We start from the raw sequence: 13,493 nt of genomic DNA on the forward strand, positions 1-13,493 counted from the left end.
TTCTTGAAATTATATGTTCAAGAAGCCGCTCTGCTTCTTGAACTTGCTCTGCTCGTACCCGCTGAATGCCGGTGAGCTCGTTTTAACATGCAAGAAGGGACAGAGACCGTCTGGAGTCCACACGACAAGAGCACATGAACTGAAACAAGGGCACACACACTGCATGGACAACATGTATATACCAAAACAATATCTTTTATTTGTAGTCCATCACCAACAGCCCTGGTTAGGCTCTTCTGCACCAAAGCCAATGGAGAAACACATGACAAGCTTATACAATAGATAAAAGAGAGGAAGTCAACTGGATGGTAAGCAGTACGTGTTTACATTTCCTTGCGTCTCGCCTCGCTAAAACGTTAACCAGATCTACCTACCGCTAACTCTAGAATACCTGACAATCCTGCTTCCTGCATTCAGCGGCTCCCGTCCCAGTCTGCGGACCATCATCTCTTCATGGATTATTGCTGTGGGAATGATTATTACCCAGAGTCAACGAGAGTCAAAAAACAAAACAGGAACACAACAGGAACAAGAAGAAGACACATAGCACGTCTGGGTAGTAGCAATGTTATTCACGCCGGCAAAGTCCTGAAGGTTTTAGGCGCAAAAATAGTTTGATGGTGCGGCAAAGCTGCCAAGATCCTCACACTGAGTGCATGTTAGAAACAGAAAAGAAGACGCTTTCTGCAGATGGTCCATGTTTGTGCTTTTTTTAATAATACTATTATCTTAATGAGGTCATAGTTTGGTTTGTTATACACTGGAGTTACAAAGGAAATTAAAATAGACTAAAATTTGAATAGCCCACCAATGGTAAACCGTACAGTATTTTTAAGGGGGCGTTCCTCCACCCCAATGAAAGCTGGGTAAGAGGCGTTAAGAGGTCACTGATAGAATGCCTATACATACAGACACACACATACCACACAAACATACAATCTGTCAAGCACACAAACACACCCTCACGTATATACTGTACAGAAACAGTCAAAAAACAATGGAGCGAGAGACAAGATGGATTTCCACTAAAGTCTTCACAAAGCACAAAGTATTCTCCTCCTTTCTCTGGTTCCATATCACTTTTGTGACAAATTAGTTTTTTTTTTTGTTTGTTTTTTAATTTGAAAAAAAGTTGACATATACTGTAGCATCTCCACGCTGACTTTTTAGTTTTAAGGTTGGTTCCTCTTTGATGTCAGAGTCATCTTTACAGTCAGATAATCAAAAAAAAAAAACAAAAAAAAACCCACGAACAGTTCTGCGAAATTGATGCACAACAATCTCGTACATTCTGTGAGTTCTTGAGTCAAAATTAAATGTTTGTGTGAGAAAAAGTACAACAAACCAGGCCCCGTCTTAGTCTCCGTAGCTCGAATTGTCCCCCCACAAGACATCACTAGGCAACAGGTTTGCTCCATGACGTTCATTTTGTGTTTCGTCTCATTGACTTGAGTCCGTCTGTTTCTGAATACTTGCTACACTCCGTAATCGTTTTTCATCTTCCTCATGTTTTTGTCCAAGAACATTCTAGTTACAAGGTTTTTGTTGGATTAGAACATTCCATGGCCCGGACTGAACCCCATGTCCATGTCACGAGGCCTCATTTGGCCCCCCATCATCATCGTCTGTTGTGGAGGGCCACCCATGCCCTGTAGTGACATCATCATGTTAGGTGAGCCACCGGGGCCTGGGTGGGCCATTTGTCTCCCCTGCATCATCCCTCCCGGACCCCCAGGAGACATCATTCGGTGCTGAGGGCCCATCATGCCTTGACCCATGAATCCTGGTGGTCTCATTGAATTGTGACCTGGGTTGCCCATTGGCATGTCTTGGGGGCCCATTCCCCCACCGGGTCCACCCGACATACCCCCCATCCCCTGCATGGGCATCCCCATCCTTGGTGGACCGTCGGCCATCATGGCCTGCATTGGAAACCCAGACGGGTGAGGCGGTTTACCCCCGGGGTTTTCCCCTCCGCCTCTGGGGAAGTACGACAGAGTCTGACTGGGTTTCTCCGACGGGATTATCCTGGACAGATCAAACTCGGGAATGCCAGATGCTCCCGGCCGCATCACTTCATGAAGGTCTGCATCTCCAAATCCTCCTTGCATGTTGTTGAACTCCGGCCCACCAGGGGTGTTTGGCTTGCACATGCCCCCATCACCTCCTCCCCCATGAGGCATGTTCCCCATCCGACCTCCCATAGGTCCCGGTTCGCCCTGGAACCCCATTGAATGACCAGGGAAGCCTTGGGGGCCTGGGCCATTGTGTGGGGAGAAGGGGCCTTGTTGCGATGGGGACTGTGTGAGGGGGTAACCCTGGTTTCGGTGAGGGTAACCCATGCGTCCTTGAGGCATCATTTGAGGATTTGGCATACCAGGGTCTTGTGGGTTTGGTTGCATCATCATGCCGTGAGACATCATGCCTGGGCCCATATTGGGGGCATTTGGAGAGGGCATCTGAGGGGGCATGCCATGAGAAAGAGGCTGGGAACCCAAAGGATTCATGCCCAGAGGACTGAGCGCAGGCATGGGTCCAGTGTTTCCAGGTCCCATCATGCGAGGATTTCCTTGGTGATTCATTGCCATACCTGTGGGCCAAGAAAAATTGGTTTTCAGTAAAAGCACAAGAAGAAACCAGTTAATCAACAGCACTTTCATAGCTCATAAACCTTTTCACGTGTCGCATTACAACCACAAACTTCAAAATATTTAGGGGGCGAGTAAAATGTGGAATGCATTTCTGTTGATCCCCTCTGAGTCAACTCAGTGTAGAACCGTCTTTAGCTGCAATAGCTGGTCTTTCGGTCTCTGTCAGCTTTCTGTCCAACAGTTCAAGCTCAATCAAATTGGAACTTCAGTGGTCTTGACTGTAACTGGGCCAATCTGTTTGCATGTAGACCAAAAGAGTTCAATTTTGATACCATCTTACCAGAGCACCTCCTGTTAGCTTTGATTCCTGGGTGGACTTTGGCTAACTTTAACAGGATTTCTAAAAGTTGTCTGGTTTTCTTCTTTCTAGTCTTTCATAAAGACCAGATGTGTGAGAACTATAATTTAAAGTTTTTTTTATAAGAGATTTTACCTCCTGAGCTCTAGATCGCTGCATAAAAAGAGTCTTAGTATGTTTGGTCAAACTTGCAAGTCACAGCTTGTAGATCCCTGGTTTATCACAAAAAATGCCTAACAAAATGCACTGAAGTTCATGGTTGCCATGTAACAAACTGAAACCTCATATTGAACAGGAAGAAGATGGCTCACCGTTGTTCACTGAAGGCAGGTTGGGAGAACGAGCTGGGGGCGAGTCGTCGTCCGAGCTGGCTACAGTTTTTATGGCATCGTGGTAAAGCGGAGTTGAACTGGGCATCGCAAACTTGGACATGCGCGACATCATGATGGACAGCGGGTTCTGGGAGAGTGTTGGTTCCGGTGGTATGGTGTACGGACTGCCAGACGGGACATTGCCTGGGAGGGACATGGAGCCAGATGGAGCCCCCGATGAGGGAGGAGCCGAGGGAGGCCCGTTACCCCCTAAAAGAAGACAAAATGTACACAGATGACATAAAGAAATGGCTCAAAGTACTAGAAGCCAGCTTTATGTTATAATTATTTTTGGCACTATACAACAAAAGTTTTATCATATCTGTTTCTAATTAAAAATTTTGATTGGCTCTACATGATGTACAGCTCCTCAAGTTAGTGGCCAGCAGGGGGAGCCACTGGACCATAACCAACCCCACCCCGGTCAAGTTCTGAATAAGTGATGTACCACCTTGCAGCTTTTATTTTGAATTTTTAAACATATTTTGTATTAAGCCATTAATGCATGATAATTGTGACAAAAAATATCAGAAAATGACTTAAAATACTCTAAGAACAAATTTACATGAAAATAAGAAAAAAAAAAAAAGAACTTTAAGGTTGTGCGTGTCTGATCTCAGATAAAGAAAAGGCACACATACCCGGCTCCATGCCCCCCATCATGTTTGGTGAAGTGATGCTTAGTGGAGGCTTGCCACCTTGGGGGGGCACTCCAGGACTCTGCATGGGTGGTTTTGGTGAGGAGGCCCACCCTGGAGAGGGGTTTGGAAGAGATGGGGACCTCATGTGAACAGGAGAGGCGCCTGCTGATCCCATCATGGAGTGGGGGGATTTCATTGGTGCAGATGTCGGAGGAGCCGGAGGTGCGCTGGGGCCCGCCGGACCGCTGAGCATGCCGGCGAGCTGGGATGGTGTTTGAGGAGATTTGAGGTTCCCGGAGGGGGAGCCCATCATGGGGGACTGAACTTGCCTCAGTGGAGGAGACTTGAGAGGGTTGACACTAGGGGAGTTCCCCCCTCCTGCTTGGACATTTAGATCAGCTGGTTTCCGGCCCCTCTGTCCCTGAGCCGGACCACCAGCGGAGGAAAGGTGGTTAATGCGGCCATTTCCTCCTGATGGCGTTGATCTGTGCTCTGGACCAAAAGCTGGGTCTGCATGGGGACCCCTCAATGTTCCAGGGCCCCCAGGGAAGGGCCGCCCTGGTCCCATGGGAAAGTCTGCTGGTGTCTGCTCAGGAAAGGGAGGGACCTGCATCGGCCTGCCTTGTGGCCCCATGTTCTCCATTGGCGGTCCTCCACCTGTTCTCATTCTCATCATTTCGTCAGGACTCATGTTCATGGGTCCATCTCGTAGTTTGGATGGATGCATATGAGGTCCTGGGCCAGGACCTGGCCCAATGCCAAACTCGGGCCCCATTTCTCTGCCCCCCATCGCTTGGAGCCTCGATGACGGACTCATAGGGCCATCAACAGGCATTCTGGGAAACATACCCATACCGTTACCGGGTTCCATTCCACCTCTTTGGTGTCCCATCATCCGTTGAACATCCATCATCATCCCAGGGGGGAGGCCTTTCTCCCCACTCATTCCTTGGTGGAACATTGCCTCCTGGACTGACTGGGGGTTGGGAAAACGCTCACCACGGGCCCCCGGACCATGAAACATTCCTCCAGGACCCCCGGGGAAGCCTCGGGCTTCTGCCATCCTCGGAGGCATGTCGTCCGGCCAGCCCATTCCTGGCCTTGGCAGGCCCTCCATCTCGGGATTCATCATGCCGGAGAAGCCAGGCATCCTCTGCATATGAGGGCCCATACCCCGAGGACCGGGGCCCATACCCATTCGCTCCGGGTAATGCTCTGGTGGACCGCCTGGCCCCCCCCACATTTCTCCTGGACCCATCTGGTAAGGGGGCGGGGGGCCTCGCATCATGCCCCGCGGGCCAGGATGCATCATGTCTGGAGGAAGTGGTCGGTGTTGCATTTCTTGCTTTTTTCTCTTCTCCTCATAAAATTCCTGCTGTAACTTCAGCCATGCCACCTGCTCTGGTGTCATCTGATCCCCTTCCACACACCCACCTGGCCCTCCAGGGCCACCCGGAGGGACCATGTCATCAGTGGGAAATAAAGGCATCTCCCTTGGGCCATGTGGAGGCCCAAAGGGGGGTCCCTGTGGACGAGGTCCTCCAGGTCCACCCGGCGGTCCAAGGCTCTGAGACTGTGCCATCATGGCCTGTAGAGGTCCCTGCTCTGGTCTCCGAGGTGGACCATCCGGGCCTCCGTCGTGAGGTCCAACATGGGCTTGTGGCGGCCCAGGAGGCGGGGCGTCGCGGTCGTCAGGGAAAAGCATGCGCTGGATGTCCCGTAGGGTCTGCAGGGAACGCTGCCGGTGCTCCAGCTGTTCCTGGGACAAGCCTTCCGTGTTGGCCTCCATGTTGAGTAGCTCCTGGGCCAGCTGCTGTTGCTGCTGCTGCTGCTGTGGCGTCAAACCTGATCCACTCGTGCCTCCACCCGGTCCTCCTTCAACAGACGTTGGCGGGTTGAGGCCAGCCTCTGGCTGGGCAACGGGAGCCTGGTCAACAGGGGCAGAAGGGTTCCCAGGGCTGCTGCCAGGGATGTTTTTGGATTCTGTGCCAGCAGAGGACGATCCCTCCTGCGAAAGAACAGAGGGTTGACTCCCTTGACCGGAAGGCTGGGGTGGCGCTTGCTCAGACATTCCAGATAAGGACGGCTTCGATCCTGGCTGGTGGCTTTGATCTTGGGCGTGGGACGGAGGTTGCTGAGGAGGGTTTGAGTCATTTCGCAGGACACCAGATGCGTTGTTCTTTGACAGAGGAGAAGCGACACAAAGGTGTTATTAAACCACAAGCTGAAGTGTGCAACACTCTCTGAAGCTTGTACTCCTTACCAAGAGCAGGTGAGCTTTATCCTTGAAGTTTTTCATGTGGAAGGCAATGATGTTTTCTGTGTGGCCAGTTAGAACTGCATCAGCTGCCCTGAGGACCAGAAGACAGTCGGATATCAGTCATCAGATATAGCACAGCGGTGATGCAGATGTTACTAGACATGTCATTTATCCACAATTCTAAGGTGTGAACCTAAGTTTTGTCCACTGAAAAAGGCACAGACGAGTAAAAAATTAAAAATAGATGAACGTTTTAATGGAGAATAGGCACACGTTTTGTTCTGCTCTTTGAAATACCTTCTGCAAAGAAACCAACAACCAATTCTGACCATGGACGGGATGAAAGATAAAGATGGCGGACAAAATAAATGTACACTGACAAAAATGCAGCAGCTAGATAATGAAACATTGACCTACATAACAGGTATAATGAAATACACTTTTTAAATGCACACTAAAGTGGACAAGTCACTTGACATGTTCTGATTTGAAGCATCCAAGTTTCAACCTCATGTTATTTAAGCCAGAGTTTGGATTCTGATTGCCTCAAAAGCCACAATGGAGACCAGGGCAGCACAATAATAAAAGACCACGCTAGAACAATAAAATTGTGAACATTTTTAATATCATCAGTTATTATAAATAGACACTTTCCTCTCCCCAATCTTTCCAATATTTCTTGTGTGATTCTATGCTCTCGATGACCTTTAGCATCCGAGACACTGTAATCTGTGTCATGTGTGGGCATTTACCTCTGGGAAAACTCAAACGGGCAAAAATATCTATTTATTCAAACTTGTAATGTGTTTTAGCAAACTTTTATTTAATCGTCTTCTGAAACACAATACTGACTCATTCAATCAGAACTGAAAATTACTTTTCACTGCTACTTTCTGGGAAATGACAAAAATGCGTTACCGGTACCATGTTTTAGCTCTTATTCATTTCAAATCATCATTTTATTATTCCATTCTTGTTTCAATGCAAAAATTCAGTTTTGATGAAAACATGCAAATAAGAAAGGGGAAAAACAGGTACAAAAGAAATTGGAAGTACTCAAAATAACTATATGATTACATGTGAGAATGGCTGTTTTTGGTATTTTATCTAGTGAAAGTAATAATTTACAACAAAAAATTGCTCAACAAACAGAGAGATTTGGCCAAAACATGTTCTGTAGGTGTTACACTACCTAAAGTGAGCTTGGTTAATTTCACAGATCAATCTTGCTAATAGCTTTAAAACATCAACTATGTAAGTATATAAAAGTATAGATTTTACTGAAAAAGAAAAAAAAAAAGAAGCTATCTGCTTCCTTACGTGTTTGCCATCTCTGTGGTGAAGACATAGACAAGTTTTGAGCCTGATTTTTGACCACTGGCAGGTTCTGTTGTGGAGCCTTGGCCTCCCAGTGTATTGTGGGAAGGCGTGGAGGAGCGACTGAGTCCGGCGTTGGAGGTAGAATGTGTGTCCTGGGGATTCACGTCGCTCGAGTTACAATCTAAAAATTATAGCGGAGAGAGACTTTATGAGACAGTAGAAACTTATTAAGAAATCCAACTGTTTAGGTAATCAGCAGAAGGAAAGCCACATGTTCCAGGATGTTGCCGGACTTACTGAAAAAACCTCTGTCGTCTTCATCACTCTCTCCTCCAGAGCACCAGTCTGTTCCACTGTACGGCTGCCTCCTCTCTGCAACGCAAATCCTCTTTGCCCTGCTGTTATCTGTAGACACACACGCAGTCCATTCATCAGCTTGGTTCAAAAGTGTCCAAAATTATCAGGGACTATAAGGTAAAGGAGTGAGATTGCACTGAAACATCTGGGAAACTGCAAAAATAAAATACCTAGTTGCATCAAAACGCTGACATCGCATTTATCTTAGCTGAAACATTTTAGTTGTTACCTTTGTCCTCATTGGTGGGCGTGCCACTGTCTGGCTGCTCAAATGACTCCACTGAGGTGCTCCTTTCCCTCTTGGCCTTCACCTTGGAGCTGGGGCCGGACGTCAGGCCCTGGCCGTTTTTTAGTCCCATTCCCCCAGACACATTTTGAGCCGCTTTGGCACCCATGGTTTTGGGATCGCAGGAGGAGGGTTGTGATTGGCTGCCCGCGCTCCCCGGTTTACTCTGATTGGGCATTTTAGAGTCCATCTGGGCAGCAGTGGAGGGGGACATGACGGGAGGGGATCGTACCATGGCCTCCGTCTTAGGTTTAGGGCTGAAACACAGAGGACAGACTTAATGAATACTGATGCCTACTTTAAGCATTTTCTCCTTTTGTTTAAAACATGAGACGTTTTTCTCCCCATTTACAGAGACGACAAATTTTTTTTTATTAATTTTGACTATTTAAATGTTTATCAATGATAAGTCTTACTACACTTGGAAAAAGGCTGCACAAAGTTACAGCACGATTAAATTTTCATTTACCACATTTATACCACATGCTTCAATTTATTTTACTTAAAATAAGAGCGATAAAACACAGGTTGTTATCATAAATAAGAATTTGTTCTTAGTACAAATGGTTAAATAATAGTTGAATGAAATAACACAAAGAAACACCTAACTGTGAAGTGGAAGGGAAATAAGAGTTTTATGAGGATAAATAACCCAACTTCAACCTGATGCCCCAAAATAAAATCCAGTCAACCAATTGGAGTTCAGATGTCACCTAGTTGATGAAAAAAGCAAGAGAAGATCCCAACTGTGGACATATTACCCCTCTGTGAAATATGGTGGTGGCAGCATTATGTTGTGGGGAAGCTTTTTTTCAGCAGAGTTTAATACAGAGAGATCCAGGAGAAAAAAAAAAAAAACACTGCAAATGACTTGCGGCTGAATAGGAAGTCAACTTCCAACAGGACAACCCAAAACACACAGTTTGACCCACTATACCATAATTAAAACGGACCAGTCAAAGTCCCAAAAACTGAGAGCAAAAAAACAACATGTATAGGCCTGTCACCATATCAAATTTTACTGGACGAGAAATCATCCCATAAAATATTGTGATAAATGAGAATATTGTTGTTTTGACACCATTTTCAAGTAATATATTGGTAACGGCATAATAATGCAAGTTCCTCCCCTCAAAGACTAATAAACTTTAATTTTGTAAAGAATGCTCCACACTGGAACTGGAAGACAATTTAAATATCTAGAACACAGTAAACTAAAACAATTAATAAAATCACACATGACCAAAACCATAAATACAGTGGATTATTAAGTCTGTAAACAAAATTACACTTGAAAAAATATTAACCATCGAAATGCAAATTATCAAACTGACCAGTTCATCATGTGATTAATTGATAAATTGCTTAATGCGACTGACTTAAATAGAATAATGTATTTTTCAAAGAGAAATGGGGAAAAACTGTCAGGGTCTACATGTGCAGAGTCGGTAGAGACACAGACCTTAAAGACTTGCAGCTGTACATGGAGAATTGGGTGGTTCTACAAAGCAATGACTCAGGAGGGATAATTGCAAATGCATGCCAAACTTTTCAGATTTGTACTTTGAAAATCATTCTTCTCCTACCTAGCAATTATTCACTAATCTTTATCACATAAGATTCTGTAAATATACTGAGGTTGTGAGTAGAACGTGACCAAATGTGACAACACAAAGGGGCGTGAATAGTTTTGCATGGTTCTTTGATCCAGGGCACACTGGAGACACATAGACCATCCACAAACGGCTTCTCTTATGGAGAGCGGTGGAGTTGTAACATCCAACTGGCACGAAACGTCCCCACCACACCCTAATCTTTTCGTCTCTTCTTTTTCTTGCACACAAATAGCAGACTCCCAACAAGCAGTGTGAAGCAGAAACCAACAAGTCCAAAGACTGAAGCCGCAGCCCGGTGTGACTGTATGAACGTACACATGGTCGCGCAACAAGCAGAAAGAAAAACAAAGCCAGAGTCTTGGCAGTCCAGACAGCCGTTTCCAGGGACTCCAGAACCATGAGTCAGCGGGGAGAACTTCCAAGCCCAGCGGACTCCCTGACCCCAGAACAGTCCGCCATCACAACTGAAGAGGTAAGTTAAGCAAAGATACCCATTTTGCATCAGCAGGATGCGGGACATCGAAACCGCAGCTTGAACAAATACTATACAGATACAAAATTGATCATTTGAGCTACAAAGTGTCAAGTTTTAGGTAATTCCACACAAACTGAATCTGTGACAATAAGTAGTAAGACTGGAAAAAAAACGAACAAGTTGCAGCATGTGCAACACAGCAGGTTATCATCTGGAACATTTACTACTAGCGAGTGCACTCTACACTCGCCTCTACCTTGCTCCTCCGCTCCTCAATACTGGAGATCTACCTGATTATGAACAGCGTTGATGTCAACACAAAACAGGAAGTTACATCAGCTTTTTCTCCAGAAGCTGTAAACAAAAAAGTAATTTTTCGCAGAGTGGTGCGAGTATCATTTCCTGGATCTGCTGCGCGCCACAAAGACAGCACTATTGTATTTTCTGCTGAGAGTTCACCACTGATGGAGTTCACCAAGTCACACCCGATTCTCTGAACCAGTCTTGTACAAGGTCAGGTCTTTGAGGGGGAAATAGAAGGATTTATGTGTAAATTTGAAGAGATGCTTCATTAAGCAACATCCAAGGTACATATGCATATTTAACACGTAGAAGAAACTGATGCAAAATATTTTATTCTATCAACATCCATTTTATTAACAGCATTTTGCCACATAACCACTAGCTTGAACTTTTATTAGCTCTTTGTGTAATAGATTAACACGAAGCAGTGGACTTTTGAAATTAAATTTTAGAAATTATGCATGCTTTTCACATGGTCAAGTCTTGTTACAGATTCTCTGTTGAATTTGGTTCTGAACCCAGGATACTGACACATGGGTATTCTTTGGCCTAAAATTTGTATTTTATCTGTATTTTTGTTATTTTCAAATCATATGCTATTTATACAATTTATGATATACAAAAAGAAGAAAAAAAACACACTCTCCCAGAAGCATTTATTTTAGCGCATGTGCAAATGACGTGCTTTCAGGATAGACTGAAAACTTGGAAGCTAAAACCTCCACCACGACCTCAAGTCTTCTAACGAGCTGCATTAAGCTCCATCCATGTTCCCATCAACTCTGAACAGCTTCTCTAGCCCTGCTTACAAAAAGCAGTTTCTCAGCATGATGCTTCAGTCTTCAAAACATTTTGGAAGTAAAAGTTAAGACTTGAGTCCCATCTGAGCAACGTAATGCATGCGTTTGCTGCAAACTTTGAACTGACTTAATATAATGGTACTTTTTAAGGACAATCTGCAGCTCTTCCAAAGTTACCATGGGCCTCTTGGCTGCTTCTCTGCTCAATGTTCTCCTTGCTCTGCCTGTCATTTTTGACTGACTGCCACATCTTGGTACATTTAGTTTACCTTGTGACATATTCCTTTAGTTTTCTGCTAGCATTTTCAGCAGTGATCAAAGTCTGCAGTATCGTTTTAGAACTTGCCTCTGCTTTAAAACTCTCCTAAACTTTCTCCCTGACCTGTCTGTGGTGTTCCTTGGTCTTCATGATAAACAATGTTCTGTGAGGCCTTTGCAACTGGGTTTATACCAAGAATAAGTTGGTGGATCCCATCTACTGGCCAAAAACAACTGATTTATCTGAATGTTATTTAGGTGGAGCAGAGTACATGGGGATGAAAGAAATGCAAGTTTTAATTCTGGAAAAACATTGAAGAGCAAATTTATATTTTTCTTTCCACGTCATATTTTATTTTTACTGATTTGTGTTCTCCGACCACATAAAATCCAAATAAAACACACTGAATGTGTTATAATAACATAGTTTGTGAAATATTTCAACGGGTGTCAATACTTTTGCAAGCAAGCAAAAGCCAGTGTGGGTGGGTGCGCAAGTCCGCCTACCTCTGCGTGTTGGTGGACGGGGAGTTCTTCAGCCTATTGGAGTGCATTGATGGGGCTCCCAGGACTACAGAACAGGGTGGAGTGATGAGCTGGTGAGGGCTGCCTGTGTGTGTGAGCGGCGCTTTTGCACGCACGTTCCTGGAGCCGGAGACGGGATTGGTGATGTTGGACAGGTTCCCCCGGCCGTCCTTGGCCTCCTCTCTGTCTTTCTTTGCTCGCTCCTTCTTGGTGAAATGTGTCGCTGCTGTACCTGCCGCCGCTGGCCTTTCCTCCTGCACCTCCAACATTCTCCCTATGTCCTTGTCTGAGAGTGGGCGTGTGTATGTGGATGTATGTGTGTGTGTATGTATGTGTGTGTGTGAAATGGAAAGTGTGTAAAAACAAAAACAATAGTCCAGAAGGCTTTTCTTGTTCTTTGTGTATTTATGAAACTCCCCCAAGGGGGCTTTCAACGGCCCTTGGGCACACTGCGGAGAGAAGAGAAAGAGCGAGTTAACAAGGGGCTACAGTTTTAAAACTTAAACACGTATTCCATTTACAATCACTTTAGTATTACTGCAACTCTGAAATTTGGAAAAGTTTTACTTTATGATTCGAGTCGCCTCAAGTTCATGGATACCAGAATAAACTCACGAGGGCCCTTAAAAAACATATTCAGTCATCAACAGGAAGAAAAATATTGTAAAAAAAAAAAAAATGTATAAGTTGTTCATTTCCTTAGGCTTGATCTGGTATTGACTACATCAGTTTAGTGTCAACATTATTTTTCACCCATATTGTTTTACAATGTGATCATTTTAAACAACTAACAGCTGAAACTCAACTAAAGTAAATTTGTTTTTGTTAGTGAAGCGTTGATCAAAGTTCAAAACCGGTGACACAGTCACGATTCGACTGATTCAACTAACAATCCAATGAATGTTAATTTATTGATGAATGTCTTCGATCCTTTTTAAACGCTCCCCGTGAGAGTGTGTTGTCATTGGGAGTTTGATAAATGCCATGTTTCAACTGTGCTCGTAGTTCAACAAAATTCCAGCTGCATGAACTGCCATGTTGCGCGGCATTTGCAATACCGATGAACTGCATTCCAGAATGCAACGCTGGAGTTTGAATGCTCCCATCGCCATGTTTATACGAGACCGCTGTCTGGAAACTGATAGTATTTTTCAGAGGCTGATTGGGAAAATGTCCCTTGAATCCACAAAAATGTTACGGTTTCACTAAACAGTGGCTTGGTGTGAATGGGACCAGTGCAAAACATTTCTGTCCCTGTTGGTGAAACAAAAAATAAAAAAAACAGAGGCTAGCTGAGAAAACTGGACTCAGCCAAACTCTGAGGGTTCGGTG

General features: G+C 44.9%; 1 protein-coding gene across 6 annotated transcripts in view; it reads right to left on the minus strand.

Annotated features, from left to right (window-relative positions):
* Positions 1–175: 175 nt before the first annotated feature.
* bcl9 (BCL9 transcription coactivator) overlaps positions 176–13,493 on the minus strand; it is a 40,324-nt gene continuing 27,006 nt past the window's right edge. For all 6 annotated transcript variants that reach the window (XM_088016299.1, XM_088016291.1, XM_088016303.1 and 3 more), the window contains 8 exons: positions 12,144–12,610; positions 8,128–8,441; positions 7,839–7,946; positions 7,542–7,722; positions 6,225–6,312; positions 3,962–6,140; positions 3,261–3,530; positions 176–2,590 (listed from right to left, as the gene is read on the minus strand). In XM_088016299.1, the coding sequence (XP_087872425.1) occupies positions 1,551–2,590; positions 3,261–3,530; positions 3,962–6,140; positions 6,225–6,312; positions 7,542–7,722; positions 7,839–7,946; positions 8,128–8,441; positions 12,144–12,430 (4,467 nt within the window). In that variant the 5' untranslated portion in view covers positions 12,431–12,610 and the 3' untranslated portion in view covers positions 176–1,550. The remainder of the gene's footprint in view (positions 2,591–3,260; positions 3,531–3,961; positions 6,141–6,224; positions 6,313–7,541; positions 7,723–7,838; positions 7,947–8,127; positions 8,442–12,143; positions 12,611–13,493) is intronic.

This window comes from Poecilia mexicana, unplaced genomic scaffold (genome assembly GCF_051168715.1).
Source record: "Poecilia mexicana isolate PSO_F unplaced genomic scaffold, ASM5116871v1 scaffold_2, whole genome shotgun sequence".
In the NCBI taxonomy this organism is placed as follows: Eukaryota; Metazoa; Chordata; class Actinopteri; order Cyprinodontiformes; family Poeciliidae; genus Poecilia; species Poecilia mexicana.